The 23,547-nt window shown below is 31.8% G+C and overlaps 3 protein-coding genes across 3 annotated transcripts in view; 1 reads left to right on the top strand and 2 right to left on the bottom strand.

Annotated features, from left to right (window-relative positions):
* LOC105336043 (zinc finger protein 367) overlaps positions 1 to 3,724 on the top strand; it is an 8,769-nt gene extending 5,045 nt beyond the window's left edge. The window contains exon 4 of the mRNA XM_011440215.4: positions 1 to 3,724. This exon is cut by the window's left edge and continues 161 nt beyond it. Coding sequence (XP_011438517.2) covers positions 1 to 458 — 458 coding nt within the window. The 3' untranslated portion in view covers positions 459 to 3,724.
* A 404-nt stretch (positions 3,725 to 4,128) lies between these two features.
* On the bottom strand, positions 4,129 to 13,450 carry LOC105336042 (translation initiation factor eIF2B subunit beta). The gene is made up of 13 exons (XM_034457298.2): positions 13,308 to 13,450; positions 11,672 to 11,758; positions 11,377 to 11,496; positions 11,142 to 11,190; positions 10,651 to 10,710; positions 6,872 to 6,921; positions 6,632 to 6,728; positions 6,059 to 6,118; positions 5,431 to 5,564; positions 5,016 to 5,076; positions 4,722 to 4,781; positions 4,467 to 4,603; positions 4,129 to 4,258 (listed from the first exon to the last, which is right to left on the bottom strand). Exons 1-13 carry the CDS (start codon positions 13,382 to 13,384, stop codon positions 4,186 to 4,188), a joined length of 1,065 nt encoding a protein of 354 aa, XP_034313189.1. The 5' UTR covers positions 13,385 to 13,450; the 3' UTR covers positions 4,129 to 4,185.
* A 6,548-nt stretch (positions 13,451 to 19,998) lies between these two features.
* Positions 19,999 to 21,855, bottom strand: LOC105336044 (uncharacterized). The gene is made up of 3 exons (XM_011440217.4): positions 21,724 to 21,855; positions 21,401 to 21,521; positions 19,999 to 20,235 (listed from the first exon to the last, which is right to left on the bottom strand). The coding sequence occupies exons 1-3, from the start codon at positions 21,775 to 21,777 to the stop codon at positions 20,048 to 20,050; spliced, it is 363 nt and encodes a 120-aa protein (XP_011438519.3). The 5' UTR covers positions 21,778 to 21,855; the 3' UTR covers positions 19,999 to 20,047.
* Positions 21,856 to 23,547: the final 1,692 nt, after the last annotated feature.

Raw genomic sequence — 23,547 nt, 5'->3', positions numbered from 1 at the left:
AGAACATCCAGCCGATAAATAACAACAACAACAACAATGTTAACAATAATACGATGTACCAGTCCCCCGTCAAAGAGGAAATCAAGTACGACCCCATGACTGTCGTGGACCACTCGGCGTATAATCCCCCGCTAATAGCTGACTACAAGATGCCCCTGTATTATCATGATTACCACCATTACAATTATAATATGCAGCCGCCAAGAAACGATTATGAGATGCAATATCCAGTGGTGCCAGAGGATTATCATATTGATCACAAGGACACTATTCCGCAAGTGGAACTCTACAATTCGGAGCCATATAACCATGAGTATACCGTGACAGAACTGCAACCTATGTCCAATGTCAAAGTCGAACCCAACGGCGAAGAAATCGGGGAAATGACCCTGAGCCAACAGACTGACAAGTGGATCTCGGCCTTAGCCCTCGTGGAACTGTCCCATGCTGATTTATAATGGCATCTGCTCAGAAAGAATCCAAAACAAAGTACTCAAAGACAATTATTTTTTATCTCAAGTAGAGTGGTTTTTTGAAAGAAAGGATACTGATATTTTTTTCATTTTATTTTTATTATTATCATGGCATATATATTTTTATATTTAATGAATATATAGTTTCATTGAACTCATATCAAGCTATCAATTCCCGTAGATTGAAATCCAATATCAATTGACTATGCATTCCAGACTGATGAATTCCATTTTCTAGTTGTTGAAATATTTATTTTTAAGTGATTGTTATCTGCTCTTACCAAACTCTAATCTTGACTATGCACAAGAAAGGGAGAAATGAAATCCAATTTTGACAATCCTGAACAAAATTCTTGCTCTTTACAAAAAAATTAGATATTCATTTTGTATTAATTTAGTTACTAACCTGCACAATTCTTATTTAATGGCAGATCTATAAGATTATTACCAGTTACCATTGAAACCCCTCAACTGCTGATTTGGACAATGTATCAGCTACTGATATTGTAACCATTGTCCTTTTAATAATATTCAATCATTATAGCTATTCTATGCAAATTAGCAGCGTGCCTTTTATGTAGTATTATCTAACCTGCATGCCGATTACATATATATATTTACATATGTATGCATACAATCAAAGTATATCACCAATGGGGACAGTTTTTGTCTGAACAGTATATACCAGAAATCCGAACCATTCTTTTGCATTTATTATATTTTTTAATTAGATTTGAATATTGTTATATATATATGATTATGTGTGTGCGTGTGTGGTTATTATTGTTGATGACTTTATGCTACAAGAACAAAGAATTCCAACTGCCTGCCGTCCAATTTTTCATCTATCAGTCGCCATCTTGTTATATGCCATTGGGACAAATGAGTGTTAAATGTTTATACAAACCAATTGTATTATTGTTATATAAAATATTTTCAATTGAAAGAAAAGACTAAGTGTTTGAATATGGCACCAATTTTATCAACATCGTTTTTGTAACTGATTTGATACCATCAATGAATTGTGATACATGTACGCATGTACAAGATTTCTTAGTTTGATATGCAAACGTAATATATGTAAACAATGCCATATGACAATTTTTAAGAACAATTAGAAAGATATGCCAATAATAGTTCATATATTATTACTGTTAATGTATATAAAATCATATTTTATCAATAATTGCTTCACTAACCATGTATTTAAAGTGTGAATGTGTGCAATTTATTTACTAAGAATGCTTTTGTATTTTTTATCATCTCTATTGAAACCATGGAATGCTCTTGTTGAACGAAAACCAACTGTATGCTGATAGATACATTTTTCAACGTCATTTTACAGAAAAAAAGTATATTTGCTACTTAAAAATCAATTTAAAAATCTAAAAGATGCTACATTTTATGTTGGACATTTCAGAGTTTATACAGATGGATAAAAAACAATTTTTCTATTAATCATGTTTGAAGATTTTATGATATTTGTATATATTAATACAAAAATGGCCAATTGTACATATTTTAATTTTTTTAGTTATAGAACATATCTTGTTGCTGCAACTTGGTTAATTTTACATTGCCATGCTGTTTTTCCTCCTAAAACCGAGTTCTTAAAAGTAATTTTGGTTGTACGGTACATTAACTAGTACCAGTATTTGTTAGAGTACCCTTGTTCCGAATAGAAACTTAATTTTAATTAGAAATCTCATCTTTCATCGTTATTGAATACAGGGTTTTTACTTAAAAGCAAAAAGTTGAGATTTGGTGAGTTTGTTTATGTATGATAGTAGTTGTTGAAGTCTGTGATAAATAAATATGAAAAGATGTTGTTACATTTGTAAATGTATTTCAAAAGAAAATGGTTGTGTTCAGAATTCTTCCCTCCAAATACTTACATTTTACAGAATTGAGTTACTTGAGCATACTTTATACCCCCCCCCCCCTTTTTTTTTTTTAAATGTGAAATTTGTATTGCATATTTATTATCAAAGTAGTATTTTGATTTTGGCATTTTGGAAAAGAAAAAAAAAACACTGCATGAAATTCCATGCTGCCATATACAGTAAAATGAAATACTCCCGAGAACAAAGAAAACAGTATTCAATTTTATGTTAATTTTTCCTTTTGGTTAACTTAATACATTCCATTATTCAATAAAACAATATTCTGCAGTTTAAATCTCTGAAGAAAATGCAGAAAAATGTTGAACTGTATTGAATATGGAATTCTTTGCTTGTCTAATCTGTCAGAGGTCTGTTACTGCTATGAACTAGATATGCATGTGTTGATTTCATTTCCAATTTTGCAGCATTTGCACTATCATTATGATCAACCTTATGATATTTTCTTTTTAACATTTGATCTGAATTGTTTTCTTTCATTCCTAAACCTCAGTTGTCATTTTTTGAACCTTGCAATATTTTTTTCCATTTAAACTCTGTTCCCAAATGGAAATGTTTTACTCTATATGCACTGTGTGAAAAAAAATATGTATGCATCATTGAATACAAAGCAATACATACATGCATTTTATTTGTTTATATGTTCAACGCTGGTTTAATACAAAATTTTATAATTCTAGCTAGAATGCAAACAAAATTGTTCATCTTTCATACAATAAAAAGACCTCCTAAAATGTTTGGGATAAAAAGGATTAAATTATGCTGAAATATTTATAAACATGTACATGTTTTAAAATGTTAATACATGTACTTGTGATCAGAAAAAAATAACCTTGAATCTTTCATTTCTTTACACATTAAATAAATTACAAAATTTTTTGGTATTAAACCAATTGCGAACCAACTGACTTAATTTCTATTTTACTGTGTATGTATAAATGACATGTAGTTTGTTACTGACATAAGGTTTGAGGTTTTGTCTTATTGTGGTGTTGATTATTAATTAATCATAGTGCTGTTAACTCTAATTATCTTCTCTGTCAATTCATTTACGTGTACCATAACAACATTCCTGACTTTTGATAACTATTTTTATTTCATGAATTTTATACAGACTTTAAAAAAATAAAATAATTCAAACTAAAGTTGAGTGATCTTTTCTGCATGATTGTTTTAAAAAATTGCAACAAAAAAAGAACAGTGATATGATTTTTCATTCGTTCCAATCTACAGAAGAATACTTGTTCAGGGTATTGCACACCTGTACTTTATTTTAATCAATGTTTTATATTGTGCTAAACATTTCCTTATCAAGGAACTTTATATTTGCAAAAAAAAAAAAAAGATTTTCTCGGAATTCACTATGCAAAAACTAACTCAAATGAATTTTAAGATAAGTAGCACCATTACAAAAAAAAAAAATTAATGTACAACGTACTTAAACATGCTGACACAGCATTTATGCCATGCTTGCTACAGTACCTGAATTCATACCAGCATGAACCATCACCACGAGCTTAATGGTGTTTTTACATTTACCAGAATTTTAATCTGTTTTGAGTCTATACATGTATATTGAAGACCGGCCACGCAGTACTTTTTCCAGGATCATAAGAGGTAATTGTTGCTACTAGTGAAGCACATCCGTACTTAGTGACAAACTTTTCAATTTACTACAAGTTGTACCAGAATAAAAATTACATCTTTGAAGCTGCAGCATTTAGAACTTGGAAATAAAATAGACAAAAACTGTCTTCTATGTATTATATTTATTCCCCTTATACCAACCCCATAGTCACAGTTAATGTCGTTCAAAGTTCATGGTCATCCGGATGATAGAATTCACTTAAAAGTCTGTACACATAAGAGGGAGCATTTCCACCGCTGAAAACAATACAAAACATTACTGTATCAAACATTTCCAAAATTCAAACATTAAGTTTCAAGTTTCATAAAATACACTTATGACCCTCAATTTTTTTTTATTGAAAATTATCATGTGGTTTTATGATAAATAAGAAATTGAAACACACTCAAAGAATGCAAAAATACTGGGGTCTTATTTTACCCATTCAAGATAAATTAAACTTACATGTTGGATACATAGAGAGTCACTAGCTCTGGAGGGACATAGTCAAACACTGGGTTATCAATCTGAGCTCTAGAGGCAATCTCTCCCTCCTCAAAATTCATTACATCCTTGGGGCTTACAAACTTGTTGAATGCATCCTGAAATAAGTGTGTTTTATGTCTTATGAGTTTTGACATGGGAGACAAATTTCTTCTTGAATAAATAAGTAGTGTATAAGACAAGTTAGACAACCCCATTTTCCTTGTTCTAGCTTACCTGGTCATAAGAACATAAATATTTTGGAGATAATTTAAACATTGCAGCACAAACCAGAAGCTGTAAAAGAAGACAAATTTGATGAATATATTATAGCTAGATACATGAAAACTACAACTATAGAAATCTCAAAATTTATTTCAGTACAAGTACCGTATAAATATTATTTAAAAGTTTTCACTTCAAAGCTCAAAAATGCTACAATATGATATAATATGTAACTCTCTATTGAATAAATATTGCTCGAAACCTGGCAAAGAGAGCTCTCACATGTACAGAAGTTTCTATACTTACCGGCACTGAGTAGTGTTTGGCAGCCAGGGCTATGGCATGGCTTCCATTGATAGCTTTTAACCTTAATAACAAAATTGCTTTCATTAAGCCTAAGTGGCTGAATTCTTAACATCTAAGTCACGTCGGGGCCCACTTCATAATTTTGTGCCGAAAAGAATATCAATTATTGGTACTGGTACATAAATGTATCTATTCACAAGGATAATATCATTACTAGAAAGTCATTTATTATAGAAAAAGACACCAATGATCTTATTATTTTATTTTACCTTATATACAAGCACATTGGCATTTTCACAGCATCAAGGTTTTGTGATTAAGTTCCATCACACAATAGAGTGATGAACGTAAAAATAAGACTTGACATTTTGAAGATGGCTTACTGAAAGAGCTCTGTGGTATGCATGTAGCTTACCCTCCATTGGCCATCACTGTATGGGTCCCAATAATGACCTTGTTGACCCTGGACATGATGGCAAACACAGCTGAGTCATTGATGACCGTCGTTTCTATGTTAGCTCGAGCCAGACTCATCGCCAGTGCTTGACCCTGATAAGTCAATACATGTACATAGAATGTTGTTTATACATACAAATACAAATAAAAACATTTGTAATCCTGTCCACTTATTCAACACAATGTATACATCACTCAGATTTCACTGTAGTTATACAACTATTTTTTTTTTATTGTAATTATTGCATAATCATCAACTGTATTGCAATGATGCTCTGTGGCACAAATTATGTTTTTGTGTGACCAGCATCTTATATACCACGTAAATTTTAATATTACTAAATAATATACCAGTTTACTGGTATTAACTTCTTTTTGTTTGGATTCAGTTACCGGGAATTGTAAAACTTATACATCTATACAAGCAAGTTTAAATCTACGTGTATATAAAATGTCAAAATTAACGATATAAAAATACACAAGAAAAATAACTGATCAATCAATTTTTCATGCCTTTGTTTTAGTACACAAGAAAATCATGTTTTAAACACATTTATGATCCTTTTTTTAAAAAGAAGATTGCTTACATGGTAAAAGGGTGCACACTCTACCACCATGACTTGAAACTTTCTTTTCTTTGCAGCTTTCTGTAATAACAGCAGATGTAAAAATGACTCAATTATTTCATTAGAAGTCAAGCAGACTTATAATTTAAATGTTGAACATTAATAAACTGATAAAGAAATGGTAGTATTTGTTTTCATTTGATAACCAAAAGGTTTCTGTTCTAGAATTAATTTTGTTCATAGTTCATAGTTTCTTTTTTATTATTTTGTTCATTGTTGATTTATAATTTTGTAAATTATGTTACAATGAGATTTGTCTCCCTTTATTGCATAATGCATACTGTGGTTTCATTATTAATATTCAAGGGTATCAATTTTCGTGGATAAAGTGAAAATCACAGTTTCAAGGATACGTAAATTCGTGGCCAATGACCCTATCAATACAAAATATTAGTAGATATTACAGTTCAACGAAAATTGGTATTCAACTAATATTGATGAAACCACAGTAACAAGAATTCACACAACAGAGTGATTTTTGATGTAATCTATTCAACACAATTTTGATAAAGTAAATTCCACAGATTCATTCACCTTTAGGAATGCCTCAACTGTTCTTGATTTTCCTGCTGTTAATATGACTTCATTGGCATGTATGTGTTCCAAAGCTTGTCCAGCAATGTTGTCTGCACTAGTAGAAAAATAAAACTTGAGTCATAAAACTGATGAACCTGTATTTCAAACATAAATCCTTGTGTCAAGCAAGCAGCAATAATTATTAACTTGTATTTCAAAATTATAGTTATATAGTTTTTAGATTTTTTATAGCTATACCTGTTCTCAAGCTCTATGATAAGCTCATTAATTGCATCTAAAACTGTAGCCTGAAATTGAATAAAATTTAAAGTTAAACAGTTAATAAAATGATTTATAAAATGCTTATGCTGATATCATTAAAATAAAGAGCTAGAGCCACGAAGCATCAAAAATTGCCCTATCATTAAAAATTACCATATTTTGGTATAATATAGGGTAGAATCTTAGCTTTTCATAACTGTTTTTCTTTTTTCGATATCTATCATACTTTTTTATTAACGGAGTTTACAATATGGCATTGTTTTGATGAAAAATGTAGAACAGACGTCATTTTTGTTAAGTAACGTCATGAAATGATAAAACTAAGTATGACTTGAATCTAATAAAATAAACAAAAAACAAAAAACAAAAAAAATTATCATGTAGACTTTATAATTAATTTATGAAAATAAATTTATTGATGAAAATACCATGAAAAGCTTATTTACAATAAAGTTTAAAAAATATTACAGGGACCAGTGCTGAAGGTCAATATAGCGGCGGTACGTAAAAGGTTTTTTTTCTGCAATTTGAAACTGCATGAAGTAATGCTGATAATGCGCAGTGTATAACTGAGGATTAATCATTGAATTCTACCAATGTAATCACAAATTATTAAAAATAAATATATAAATATGACAGAGATACGGTAATTGAATGTAATAGAGATGTCTGTAATCTCGAATTTTGATGCATTACTGTAACAGTGTGTGTACGTTATTCTACATGATTATTTTACTTGTTTCAAGGCTTCGATATTTTCACCCAATCCTGGCGCTTTACAGCAGTTAGATGCCAGGGTTCAGTCCTTTGAAATGTTTTATTTTCCCATTTTCCCTTGGGCTCACCGTGCGTTCATGTGCGCTCACTTGCGCCAGCTCTCCGCTCCGCTCCGTTCCCGCTCATCGTTCACAAAACGCCCACCGTGCGTTCACAAAGATTTCGCCTTGCGCTCACTGCGTTCGTTTAGTGTTCACTTATTGTTTAGTCAGATGATATTATATTTAGGCTTATAACAATACAAACATGTAGTTTATTGTTATTATTTCCTGATTACCAACGAAAAACAATACCTCCCGGGGCACTCCAAATAAATCATTCATCTTGCGTTCACATAGAGTACATATATCGTTCACCGTTCACTTTGCGCTTGCGTTTGCGCTCTGCTTAAGCTCACAGTTCACCGTTCATAAGCGCTATCCAAATTCGGCTCAGCGTGCACTCGCCGTTCATTTAGAGTGCACTCACTGTGTGCTCACTGTTCACGAACTGTTCAAGTGAAAAATAAAACCTTTTAGCGACCATTAGTGTATATGTAATGGATATACTAGTATGCCGAAAGCAGTTTCGGGGCCCGTTATAGGGCCGAGAACTGTGATATTTTTTAATACAGAAGTGTTTGAGGCATATACAGTACTTAAATCACTCCATTGTATATCATTTTTGATTCCTGAGACAGTCCAATTTTAAAGAATAACAGTATTGTAACCACTGGTAATGGTCTGATATTAAGAAGCTCTGTAATATATCGGACTGTCATAAGTAAAATTCTTGACAGCTGGAACAAGGGAATGACATTACAGCAGTGGTTTAATGTTCATTAATTAAATGAAAAAAGAATATCGATTTCTTTAAAAATATTTTTATGAGTTTATTATTCCTTATAAATGCCATAACGTCTATTCATTTACATTTCATTTTTTCTAGTGATATTCATGTCTTTTGTGAGAATTGTTACAAGTGATAAGCTATCCGTAAATGTCTTGAGAATTAAGATCATATTTCAGAGAGAGAGAGAGAGAGAGAGAGAGTATGTGGGTTTACTATTTTGAAGCGAAGATAGGTTTAAATGAGCAGTAGCACATAAATAATGTCGTAAAATTGTCTTGAAAAGTCGAATTGATAGCAAGCATGTAGAATTTGTGTTATCATATATATAGATTTGTAATGAACTCGGCCGTACATCGATTTTTTCAGAGGGTAGGGAAGGGGGGGTTGAATGGAAACAAATACTGATTTAAATCTCTCTGTACGCATCGTTGTTTTTTTTTAAAGAAAGGGCCCGGCAATCTGAATTTTTTCTATATGCCATACAAGAAAAACTTTAATTAGATTTAATACGCATAAAGTGATCGAAGATAATTTCAATCGAGAATTTTATAGGCAAAAGTAAGTCACCGATGTACACACATTTAGGTGATTTTTTATTTTATTTGACAAATTATCAACAAAGACATCGCAATTGGGATTAGACTTCTATATAGTGAACATGCTGATAATGTATTCTAAGCTGTGTATACCAAAAGCCGTCTTTATCGAAACGGACACAATCGAACTTTTAAGAAAGGAGTGTAACTGCATGTAACGGTTCACCGGAAATACATTGACCACGCGACGAATCAACACTGATCAACAGGTGGCTGATAAAGAAAAGACATATGCATTGGCAAAATGTTTTTATGCAAGAGATTCAATTACAGCTGTACTTACGAATTAAATAATCAAGTTTTTTGACGGAATAAGTTAAGTTTATCATATATGTACATGTTTACACGTGATGTCCACTGTCTTTCTCCCGCGGTATTCATGCAGGAACACGTACTTGTGTAAAAAAAAAGATCGCTTGCATCTTTCCTTTCGTTTAATGCATTTCACCGTTTGACAAAAAAACCACAACTAGCTACTTATACATGCTATTGATTATTACATAAAGGTATAGGAATATATATTTACTTACGTACGTACAATGTTAACTTTGCCATAATTTAGTTTTTCCCTGTTTGTTAACAATGTTCATGTATCTCATATTCTACTGCAATTGAATAATACCGTGGTACATAGAAATAATGCTTTTTAAAAATGCAGACTTTACTGGTAAATTTTATTGGCAAAATACTGAAAGAACTCAACATTCCATGTACAGATTCAACTGACGTCGCAAACGTCAAACTATGACGTCATTGATGATGCACGATGTAAGCATGAATACACAGTATAAAATTACTAGATAAAACATGTTAAAGTTCAGTTTTTATGCATTTCTTCCTCAAATATTCAATAAAATGATGATTTTGTAAATAATCAGAAATAATTCTTTATCATCATTAATTAATTCTGCTATTTCAATAAAAAGGAAGCAAATAATTTCCCTAAAATAGAGTGGTCTGTTTTATTTTCTGATGCTAAAATTTTCAAAATTTGTAAAATACATATTGGCCACACTTGAGTACCTCTACAAAATTTTGCAGGCAGAAGCATTTATGCAATATCTCTCAGTTTTAAAAGTTTCAAAGAGGTACTCAAGTGTGGCCACATTCAAATTTGGGAAAAACTGCAGTAAAATCTACAATTTTCAGCTATTTTTAACGATCATAGTATGTTTGGTGATGCGCATGTGCTAAACGGTGGGGCCGAAGTGAAAAAATTTCATATGCATAGAAGCAGAATATTGTGCCCTACATTACAAGTAATTACAATTTGTATTGTTTCAAACTTGAGTTTTGTGAAAATTTTAAGGCACATTTTGATGCTTCGTGGCTCTAGCCACATTAAAATTCATTCAAAAATGCATAAGGGAATTGAATATATTTTTGTTTTGACCATTTTATTTGTTGTAGAGATTTGACATGTATTTCTTTTTCTCTTTTGACAACCAGTGCTCTGAGGGGGATTTATTTATGATATGATATTTATGATATTTATGATATTTGTACCATGTGTTGGTGCTCCATTGTTTAGAACAAAAGGCAAAGATTTACCTTTAGATTGGGCACAGGCTGACTGAAATCCTTAATTTGACCCTCTGCTAGTAACATTTTCTACAAAACAAAATATTATTTCAAGATAAAGATGGCTCTCATAAATTTTTTTCTTCACCATACATAAAATTACACCCAGTGTTCAGCATTTTGTTAACATAACACCAACTATTTCATGTATTTACATTTTTATAAAGTTATATTACTCCCATAAACTTTTATTCTGTCAATTACAATACAGCAAAACATTTATAATAGGTATCACAAAAATTGATGTAAATCAAATACCATGAAAATAGACATAAGATGTTTAGGTCCCATTGCATTTTATTCAAACTGTTTTATTCAAACTTGAAACTTCATTAATATCTAAAATTCTTGGAATCTCACAAAGTGCTCTTTTGGTCCCACTGAGTTTGTGATACCTCAGCTTATTACTGGATGTGTATTTAAAAAGATGTACAAAAATTAAAAAAGCAAATAAAACTTGCATGTAAAGACTCCTGTGGGTCACCTTCCTCTGACTTTCCCCTCAGAGCACTGGTTGTCAAAAGAGAAAAAGAAATACATGTCAAATCTCTACAACAAATAAAATGGTCAAAACAAAAATATATTCAATTCCCTTATGCATTTTTGAATGAATTTTAATGTGAACTTGTTTTTTCCTCATTCTAGTGAAAAAAAACCTGACTCTGTCATCATTTTTTATTCTAAAAAATAACTTACCTTGCATACTCTTCTCTAATGATCTTTAGAATTCTCCTCACCATATTTCCGACAGCTGTTTCTGACTGTTGAGCAGCGATCAACCGCTTGCCTTCCTTAACAACGCTTTCCATGACATCTCTACAATTCACCAGCATTATGCCATACAGAATCATACCTATGACTTTATGAAGTTACAATCTCATTTCTTGTATTTTTTGCATAAACTTTAAATTTTTCTCTATTCTATTTCTCTTTTCATAAAATTATAAGTTCTGTAGATCTACATCTTTATAAAAATAACATTTCTACTTACTTTGCTGTAGTACATTTTGACTGTGCAATCACTATTCGTAACAAGGACACCGTTCTAAAGGCTACATTGTATGATCCCTCAATAGACCTAGAATAACGAAATCAAATACATGTACAGTGTATATACTATATACTGAAAAAAGTTCATGTATGCTTCATACACTTGCAAAACATATGGGACTCTACAAATAATAATTTCAATCTTTTGGATAACACATTTACTGGTAATATAACTGTTACATACTTGTAAATACCAATTAAAAGAGTTTTGAGTGGATAGTCCACTTGTTGTGATATTATCATTGAGGTCATTTTGTTATAAATTAGCAAAACTAAATATTAAGGTCGGTAGCGGGTTTAAGATTTTGCGCCCTCTGCGCAGGGTATTGCGCATTACTGTTGTAAAACACAAATTTAAAGTAAAATGGTCAATGATACAGGTTATCATGTAACGTTTTTATTTCAGAAAAATTACTTATCAAAAAATTATTTTAAGTGAAATTAATCATTAGAATAATGTCAGAAGTATTTTAATATTTTCGCCGCTTCTTCAAAATCGACGTTATTGTCATTGGAGTCAACGTCTTAGGATGAAGTCAGTTGAGACTCTGACGTAACAATTCACAAAAATTAACGTCGTGCATTTTCTATTACAGCGTCAATAACTAAAATGAAAACTATAATTTGCAAAATAAAAACATATACGCGACCCTTCTACGTTCTGTGTGAGTGGAAATGTATTTTTTCTTCTTATACAAATAAAATCAAATTTGATTCGTAAACATCCTTTTGTTTTATACAATTCTATAATGTAAAATGGCTGGTACAGCACGTTTATAGGATCAAGCTATGAGGACGGATAGCCTAAAAACCATCCGCTCAATTTCGTTTTAATTTGGCAAAAAGATTAATTATACGTTAACCTTCCATCGCTGAAAATTTAAAGAAAATCATATGTTTGTAATTTTTTAAATATGAAATTGAAAATGGAAACCCTTATTTTCCTGTATAATCCTATATAAAATGTCGGTGATGAATCAGATATATGACCAAAATTTGAGCCTGACAAACAGATAAACCATCCGGTCAATTTACTTTATATTTTGCACATAGTTTACTCATAAGTTGACATTTCACTGTAAAAAATTTAAAGGAAATCGTATGTTTGAAACATTCTCCCCCCGAGACTCCTTAAAAGCAAAAACTTTTGGAAAGAATGTTTTTCTGTATACCTGAATAATCCTCACTGACTCTCATAAACAGTAAGTTTACAGAAAAAGATCACTGATGTTAACCAGAGACATACATAACAGTGTTATTTAAGTCTCTGTGTTAACTAAGAAAATGTTATTGTCTTCTGGTACTTTTAAGTGTATTTAGATGTACATTAAAATTTCAAAAAAAAAAAATTTTGAGGATTTACAACGATTTTAATGGGTTAATTTTTTTGGCACTGTATTTTTATCCAATTTGTGAAATTGTTCCCAAGCTGATGAAATGTCGATGCTCAGTGAATGTATAGGTATCATTTATGCAATTACGTTTACAAGTTAAATAAAATATAAAAAAACGAGCCAAAATCTAGCTCGAGTTTACTGTGACATCAGTCAGTGAATTAATTTTAGCTTATTTTATACCCATGTTTTAAATCCCTGGCGAATACGTCGAGCTTTTCATTTAATTCGTCCACTTTCTCAGATTCTCCACTTGGCATGTTGTTTTTCTGCTGCACCAACACCGGAAATAGAATAGGCAATAATGTTAAGTTGTTCACCAAAGTATTCCATTTGTAGAAACGATGTTGATTATTAATCCCTAATATCTGGAGAAATGAGGCTGCTATGCCATAATACTAAGATGAACTCGTTTTTTATTTCATTTATATTTTATTATTATTATTTTTTTTATAATTATTAATATTTTTTTTCATTTTTCCTTATTTTCTTTTATTATTTGTTCTTCTTCCATATCAAGCTACAATCATTTTTTGTTATCAATATTTTCGGTGTTTTTCTACTCAACAGTTAATTCTTTTCTCCAGTAATTAATCTATACGTTTCATTACTATTATTTGATTATTACATGTATTATTATCATTATTATCTTTTTTATTTTTATTGTTTCCCCCATTTTCCTTCTGGTTTTTAAGGTCTTCCGTTTCCAACGGAAGACCTTATAGTGATTGTAATGTTTCTTTTTATTATTATTATTCTTATTTTTTTCCCCGATTTTCTCAGAGATGACTGGATATATTTCCTTGAAATTTTCAGGAATAATAGGAAATGATAAACGCTAGGGACGTTTTTTTCATTTTTTCAAAAATCGTTTCCGGTCGTCCGTTTCCTGTCCCATAACAAAATAGCTTGTCACCTTGAGATCTCAACAATGGTAAAGACTTGAACAACGAAACTTTGTACTATAATAGACCTGTGTATGTAGATGTGTTTAAACTATTTTGTTTTGTTCGTCGTTACTTCCGGTCGTCACCGGAAGCAATTCAAAAATAGTCATTTCACGTAATAAATTCATTTTCCACAAATTAAATATATAAGTATAAATCTACACATAAGTTACCTATGCAATTTTAAATCAACAAAAAAATTCTACTTCCGGTGAGATATCTCAATCATCTCAGGTAGCTGTTTTAAAACACATTTTGTACCCGCGAGATCTCGGAAACTATAAGTGTTCAAGGCCCGAAACTTTCATGGATGATAGACATTTGATTGAGGATGTGTTTAACCGGTTTCATTTTGTCTTCCGTCACTTCCGGTCCACACAGGAAGAGTTCAAACAAATCGAGCTGTTTATCAGTTAAACTTTTTGTCTTTGATATCTGTAGTGTGCTCGATGAACAATAAAATGCAAAGGGCAAGTTTACAAAAAATAACTAATAAAATTTACATTAAGCACTTCCGTTTGTCCGTTTCCTGTCCCGAGACAAAAAACCTTATTTTGATGAGATCTCAAAAACGGTGACAACTTATACAATAACACTTTGTGGGATGATAGACCTATGTATGTACATGTGTTTATACTATTCTGTTTTGTTCTGCGTAACTTCCGGTCGTCACCGGAAGCTCTTCAAAAATAACTATTTTTACGCATTAAATTCTTTTGCCATAGAATAGATATATAAGTATAAATCTATACATACGTTATCAATGCAATGTTATATCAACAAAAAAATTCTACTTCCGGTGAGATATCTCAAATATCTCAGGTAGTTTTTTTGAAACTCATTTTGTACAAACAAGTTCTCAGAATCTATAAGTGATCAAAGCGCAAAACGTTCATGAATGATAGACATTATATTGAAGATATGTTTTACCGGTTTCATTTTGTCTTCCGTCACTTCCGGTCCACACAAGAGGAGTTCAAACAAATCAAACTTTTTATCAGTTTAACTGTTTTTCATTGATATTTGTAGTGACTTCGATGAACAATAATGTACAAAATACAAGTATACAAGAAATATTTAATGCAATTTACATTGAACGCTTCCGTTTGTCCGTTTCCTGTCCCGAGACAAAAAACCTTATTTCGACGAGATCTCATAAATGATGTCGACCTGAACAATCAAACTTTGTGGGATGATAGACCTATATATGTACATTTTTTTAAACTATTTTATTTTGTTCGGCGTAACTTCCGCTTGTCACCGGAAGCACTACAAATAATATGTTTTTTCTTTATTTATTTCTTTTACATGGAATGAATATATCAGTATACAATCTTAGATGTGTCATCTTTATAATGTTAAATTTTCAAATAACTGTTCCTTCCGGTGAGATATCTCAAATATCTCTGTGTAGCTTTCCCTTTTACAAATTTGATGCGCGCAAGATTTTTGTCACTGTAAGTGAATGAAACACAAAGCTTTCATGAATGATAGACTTTTGATTGATGATATGTTTAGCGGGTTTTATTTTGTCAACTGCCACTTCCGGTTTTCACTGGAAGGATTCAAATAAATCATATTTTTAACAACCAAACTTTATAACCTGTTTTGTTTAGTTCGGCATTACTTCCGGTCGTCACAGAGAGTACTTCAAAAATTGATTTCTTTTTTAATCTCATTGTTTTACATGGAAGTAACGTCTGGATATATCATTCACAATAATTATCATATCAACTATTTTCTCTATGTAAGAGAAGCAATGTCTACGGTTAAATTGATTCGTGTGTATCAAAACGGAAGACCTTTTTGTTGCTTTTGCAACAAGAGTCTAGTTAAGGTCTTCCGTTTCCAACGGAAGACCTTATAGTGATTGTAATGTTTCTTATTATTATTATTCTTATTTTTTTCCACGTTTTTCTCAGAGATGACTGGATAGATTTTCTTGAAATTTTCAGGAATAATAGGAAATGATAAAGTCTAGGAAGGATTTTTTTATTTTTTCAAAATTTATTTCTGGTCGTCCGTTTCCTGTCCCGCGACGAAAAAGCTTGTCACCTCGAGATCTCAAAAACGGTAAAGACTTGAACAACCAAACTTTGTGGGATGATAGACCTGTGTATGTAAATGTGTTTAAACTATTTTGTTTTGTTCGTCGTAACATCCGGTCGTCACCGGAAGCACTTCAAAAATAGTAATTTTACGCATTTAATTCATTTTTCATAAATTAGATATATAAGTATAAATCTATACATAGGTTATCTATGCGATGTTAAATCAACAAAAAAATTCTACTTCCGGTGAGATATCTCAATCATCTCAGGTAGCTCTTTTAATACAGATTTTGTACCCGCGAGATCTCAGAAACTATAAGTGATCAAGACACCAAACTTTAACAGATGATAGACATTTGATTGAAGATGTGTTTATTTGGTTTTATTTTGCCTTCCGTCACTTCCGGTCCACACCGGAAGAGTTCAAACAAATCGAGCCGTTTATTAGTTTTACTGTTTCCCTTTGGCATTTTTAGTTTGATAAATGAAAAATAATGTACAAAAGGCAAGTATACAAGAAATATTTCATACAATTTACATTGAGCACTTCCGCATGTCCGTTTCCTGTCCCGAGACCAAAAACCTTATTTCGACGAGATCTAAAAAATGGTGACGACTTGAACAACCAAACGTTGTGGGATATTAGACCTCTGTATGAACATGTGTTAACACTATTTTGTTTTGTTCGGCGTAACTTCCGGTCGTCACCGGAAGTACTTCAAATTTTTTTATTTTTTTCCATATATTATTCATTTTACATAAAATGAAAATATCAGTATACAATCTTACATATGTCATCTATATAATGTTAAATTAGCAAATAAATTCTACTTCCGGTGAGATATCTCAAATATCTCTATGTAGCTTTCTTTTTTTACAAATTTGATGTCCGCGAGATTTTTGTCATTGTAAGTGATTGAGACACGAATCTTTCATGATTGATCGAAATTTGATTGGGGATGTGTTTAACGGATTAAATTTTGTCAACTGTCACTTCCGGTTCTTACTGGAAGGGTTCAGACAAATCCTGTTTTTAACAAGTTTAACTGAGATTCTTGGGTGTTTCATCTAGCCTGATAAACAGTGATGTTCGTTAAGCAAATGTACGAGAAAAACCATCTTTTGTTTTCATTTATCACTTCCGTTCGTCCGTTTCCGGTCCCGAGACAAAAAATATTGTTTCAAAGAGATCAGGGATAAGAACAACCAAACTTTAAGTAAGATTGACTTATGATTGTACAAATGGTTAACATTTTTGTTTAGCTCGGCGTTACTTCCGGTCGTCACAAAAATTACTTCAAAAATTGATTTTCTTTTTCATTCCGTTGTTTTTATTAGAAGTAACGTCTGGATATATCATTCACAATAATTATCATATCCACTTTTTTTCTATGTGAGAGAAGCAATGTCTTACAGTTAAATTGATACATGTATATTAAAACGGAAGACCTTTTTGTTGCTTTTGCAACAAGTGTCTAGTTATTATTATTTTTTTCCCAGTTTTTGTCCACAAGATATCTCAGAGATGGCTGGATAGATTTACTTGAAATTTTCAGGATTGATAGAAAATGATCATATCTCTAGGCGATTTTTTCATTTTTTGAAAATTCATTTCCTGTCGTCCGTTTCCTGTCCCGCAACAAAAAGCTTGTCACATCGAGATCTCAGAAACGATAAAGATTTGAACACCCAAACTTTGAGGGATGATAGACCTATAGTTGTAGATGTGTTTAAACATTTTTGTTTTGTTCGGCGTAACTTCCGGTCGTCACCGGAAACTCATCAATTTTTTTTGTTTTTACGTATTTAATTTATTTTCCATAGAATAAAGATATTAGTATAGATCCTTACATATGCCATCTATACAATGTTGAATAAACAAAAAAATTCTACTTCCGGTGAGATATCTCGATTATCTCAGGAAGCTTTTTTAAAACATATTTTGTACCCGCAAGTTCTCAGGTACTGTACGTGATCAAGACACGAAACTTTCACTAAACATAGACATTTGATTGAAGATGTGTTTAAACAGTTTCATTTTGTCTTCCGTCACTTCCGGTCCACAGCGGAAGAGTTCAAACAAATCAAACTGTTTATCCGTTAAACTGTTTTAATTTGATAGTTTTAGCTACTTCGATGAATAATAATGTAAAAGAGGAAAGTAACAAGATATAAAAAATTTAAATTTCATTAAGCACTTCCGTTTGTCCGTTTCCTGTCCCGAGACAAAAAACCTTATATCGACGAGATCTCAAAAACGGTAACGACTTCAACAACCAAACTTTGTAGGATTATAGACCTGTGTATGGACACGTGTTTACACTATTTTATTTCATCCGGCGTAACTTCCGGTCTTCACAGGAAGTACACCCAATTTTGATATTTTTAAAAATATTTTGGTTATTTAGCGTATAAGTAACATTTTATCTATAGAAATACAAAAAGTCATCTACACATGGTAAAAAAAATGTTCTACTTCCGGTGAGACATCTCATATATCTCAGATAGCCTTCTTTTTTAAAAACAAAGAATAAATAAGATCTCAGAAACTATGATAGATCAAGACACAAAACTTATATATATTATATTCATTTTCTGTTTACAAGATAACTGGATTTCTTGTGCAGATTAATACATGGGGAACGGAAGACCTTTTTGTTGCTATAGCAACAAGAGTCTAGTTTTCTTCTTCTTTCTTGTGTTGTCCCCTCCTTCCAATGCTATTTATAGTATAAACCTATTATATACAAAATGTACATGACAATAATAATACATTCTGTGTAAAACTATATATTAAGAGAAACATATGTAGGCATTTTACCTGCTGTTCAATCCGATGCATTCTTATAAACTTGAATGAAATACTTATTAAATTAAATTAATAAAATTATTGAATGCACATTGAATGCACATACTATCTAAAATTTTCAAATGTTTTTAGCATTGTGTAGATGATGACTTGTGAATTTAATTAGAGGCCAAGCTGATGGGTGAAATTGTAACAGTGTAAAGGTCTTGGTATTTAGTAGGCACTCTCTATACATGTATAAACATGCATTTGTTTTCACTAAAAGACAAGCGTAGTATAGACACATTGTCTATAGTGTCTATTGAACAATAAAATGCTTTTTTTTGGTGTTTCATGCGGATATGAAGGTAACAAAATTGCAGAAAAAAAAATCAGCGTTAGCGAGTTATGTTAATTTTTTTCTGCAATGATCGCCACGCCTTAGCTAGCTGCAATAATGTAGCCCTCTCCGATTTTTTATATCTGATGTTTACTGGAGAGGGCCCTCTCCCAAAAAAAAAAAAATCGGGAGAGGGCTACATTATTGCAGCTACGCCTTAGCCTGCATGAATCATCAAAGAAAGCATTTTGGGGTTTATAATTTACATCTTTCTTTAACAAATTATTGAATTAATCGTAAGAAGTGTACACATATTAAGTAAAAGTAACTAAATTATCGTTAGCAAGGTACATCAGTATATAGTTAAGACAAAAGAAATAGTTAATTATTTTTATACTGAGATTTTGAAACATTTCGTGCGGCCCCTGCATGTCTTTTTTTAGGTTGCTGAAGGTTTGGCCGATCGAAAAACTGATTAGAACTGGATCGTGCATATTGAAGTCCAGCTAGATAACGATTACAATCGTAAGAAATATAGGGGGAAATATACTTGTTGGAGGTAAATATTTTTATAAAAGTTACTTTTTGAAAAGCTGTCCGGCTTTAAATATAGCTAGAAACATGAATGTTTAATTTTATTCACTTTGATCATCCTCAAAAACACACGGCTAGCTATAAATGGTGCGCAAGGGTGAAATGAACTGATGAAGGCATCTGACTGACAAAGAAAACCCCTTTTTAAAAGATATTAGAAATATGCATGAGTTTTATTAATTGTCGATACATGTATGCATCTCTCAAACGCTAGGGGTACATCTATAGGAGCCGGGGACAGAGGGGTAGACCATGGACCGTTTCCCAGTCGTTGGTGTGGTAGAGTCGGGTACAAATGCACACTTCAGGCCTGCGCCACAGCTGCAATGCCCATTGATTTTGTCAAATACACTGCAGTGGTCTCCTTCCAGCTGGAACTTCTCACAGACTCCTTCACAGGTATGTACAAGATATGAATACGCAGTACAGTTAAGGCGGTCAATAAAAATATGGGCAAATTTTTGTGATGAAAATACATATACTTTAGTTAAACTGGCATGTCCTTTTTTAAATCAATAACAGTCACTCAAATGCAATATATTTCTAAAATATATATATAACAGTACAATATTTTATGTTCATAGTGGTCACGTGATATGGCAGTCGCATGGTACAAGCAGATGTATTTGTGGTTTTGAGGTCATTTAAAAAATTCAATATTGCAAGGGCATAATCATGTCAAAATTCACAACTGAATTATGAAATAACTTGATGTTATATCGTAGATTTTGAAAAACGGAGCGAACTTTTTAAGATAAGAATATTTGTTAGTAGAAACCGTAATAAATAATGCATATGTTGAATAATTTTGAAGGTCACAGGGTTAATTTCATTAAAAAATAATTAATTTGTAAGATTTTACAAGGATCGTAGAAGTTTTTAAGTTACATAGCATATTTCAAATTCACATGTAAAAGTTTGTCGGGATCAGGTAAGTGTATGCCCTTGCAATTAAGTGATTTATTTAGGTACTCAGATTTTAGATATACGATATTTTATACAAAACCGAGGTGGCTTCTTTATACGATGCTATAAAACTGCACGATAGCCTTCAATGATTTAACTTAATGCGTCATTTTGAAGCATATGACGTCATATTTTGTAGTACAGCGAGAACGACATCTCGCTTATTTTTCAGTGTGTACGATATAACGGACATCAAAATTGTAAGTAATAGCATTTGTTGTTTTTAATTAAAAGATTAGTATAAGTTAATTTTACTAATAAATAGATTAATAAGTACTTTCGAGGTTTGTAATATACTGTGATGTCATAATGCACATTTCCCGTACTTTTTGTCTGAACGGAGTTTATTGACAGCCTTAACTGTGCTGCGTATTTAACATTTTCAGTGTAGAGTACGTAAACTGTTACTGTATTTACACAGGCACCTGACGTTATACATTTTTTTTCATAATAAAAATAAATACCTTACATTATACCCTTATTATTAGGTATAGGGTATTTATTTTTATTATGAGAATAACGTCAGGTGCCTGTGTGTATTTATTGCAACGGTAAAAACGGCGTTGTACATTTTGTATTTCAGACGTTACCATTGTTTGACGTAAAAAGGCTGGCGATCAACTGTCGTCTGCTCACTATCAATGGCCCCTCATGGCGGAAGCAGCACTCCCCAGAACCACATTCAGCGTCTGTCATGCAGGTGGTCGCAATCTACAGGATCAGACAAAACTCAAAAAAACTGTAATGATATCCAAAATATTTATTTCATTCACAGCGAGTTTGTGGTTTTGGTACTTCAATTCAAATTTACACAAATTGAACATTGTACATGTATAGCTGTACAGCTTACGCTTATCGAGTATGTAAATGATCATTTGAAAAGAAAGACAAGAAATAATATACAAATGATTACCGCGGTTCCCACGATTATACCCAGAAAAGACAGCACAGCAATCAGAACTTTCATTGTATATCCAAGTACTTTGTCAAGTATAAGAAGAAATGCGATTACTTATCTGTGAAAAGTTAGCCTCGTTTCTGGAATTGGTCATTGTCAATGCGATAAGAAGATTCCAAAAACGAGTTGTGTAAAATTTCTATGCAAAATTTAACTAATGTGTGATTTATATTATAACATACGTATAACTATTTTTCTTCACAAAATTTCACGAACAGATATATACTTCTTTAAAAATACCTTGCACTAATCCAGTAAGCTCAAGCAGTAAGTAACTGGGTTTTTAAAATTATTTTTTTTTTTTAAATTAAAGTTTGTGTAGTTTGGTTGGTTCGAACCGAGCTCCCTTGGATTTGCGGACTGTCACCTAGCTGTTCCACTGGACCGAGTCGCTTAATGTAATGTGTATTTAAGTTGTTTCGTTATGTTCTTGAGATTAAGGGCCCTAGCTATTTAGTTTATCGCAGTAATATGCAGGTATTTGGTTTACCACTCAACAGAAGTTAGCCAACGACTTACAAGTTTAACCTATTTTTTTGCTTTAATTTGAGTTTTATTTTCAGAGATTTTATATTAATTTTGTTCAAAATTTCCAATGCTTTGGAGCTGTTTTTAGAGATATTTTCCCATCAGGAATTTGTCCGCCGGTAAGTACCAGTTCATTTCGACTTCAACTATATGGACACCGATTGACCCTCCTATGGATTCGTTGTTCAGTCTTGGTATTAATAAATGGCTAACTATGTCTTATCCTATTTTCGGTGTTTGTGGGGGATTTTTTTTTTGTATCAAGGGATTCAAAGTTGTAACAAGGAATTTGATGATGTGTGAAAGAATTAGAAGGTGTATCAAAGAGAGGAGTAAGTTTTCGGAGTGTAACGGAATGATGGAACAATTTGACACTTCATCGGGATATGTTCCTGTTCTCTGTTCTAAATCCCACTTTCTTTCACTGTCATTTATATAATGCAACCTACTAAGAGGTTTGAATATCGTCTCTCATTGTCTGGCTTAAAGCACAGTAATCAATGAAATTTTAAGGTACAGTGCAAGGTACAGTGCAATTGAAGAAATACCTCTTAAATGAACCAGCTCTCTCTCTTTTTTGCCAATAATGAAATGTCTACAAAATTACGTAATTTAAGAACCATAAAACCTAAACGAGATAGTGGAAGGATCTAGATTAGATCTAGATCTAACTACCATTACCATAAGGGGTCCAACAATTTAAAAAAAAAATACATGTATACGTATTTTTCAGTGAAAATATAATTTAAATATAACTTTATTGACACATAAATCTAGTGAAAACTGTTCGTTTCTCAGACTCATTTTTAGAATAGGGTACACCACTTTGAAACAAAACTACAGCTTCAATGAGCAAGCTTCAGCCTTTTTCTCAACAAATGGTTGTAGAGTTGACACTAAAATGATTACATTGATATACATTAATCTATTTAGTAAATGATTACATAAGGCATTGTTCTGATCTTGTATGCGTAATTTGCATACCAAACAACATATAAACTTCATATAAATTTATTGCTTAGCAGAAACAAATCAGTTCAAGAAAAGTTTATATTTTTGTCCTTTAATGTTATAACAAAAAAACAACGATGAATCAACCAAAAATAAATTGTATGAAGGGGTTTATATTTTTGAAATGATAAATCGCCCAATAAATGATACTCTGTTATTCGATACATATTTTCTTCCCACTAAGCGGACATTAAGAACAGATTGGTATTGTTTATGTATCTGCCCTAAGGATAGTTTTTC

This window comes from Magallana gigas, chromosome 7, assembly GCF_963853765.1.
Source record: "Magallana gigas chromosome 7, xbMagGiga1.1, whole genome shotgun sequence".
Lineage (NCBI taxonomy): Eukaryota > Metazoa > Mollusca > Bivalvia > Ostreida > Ostreidae > Magallana > Magallana gigas.
This window is presented reverse-complemented; position numbering and strand designations above follow the sequence as displayed.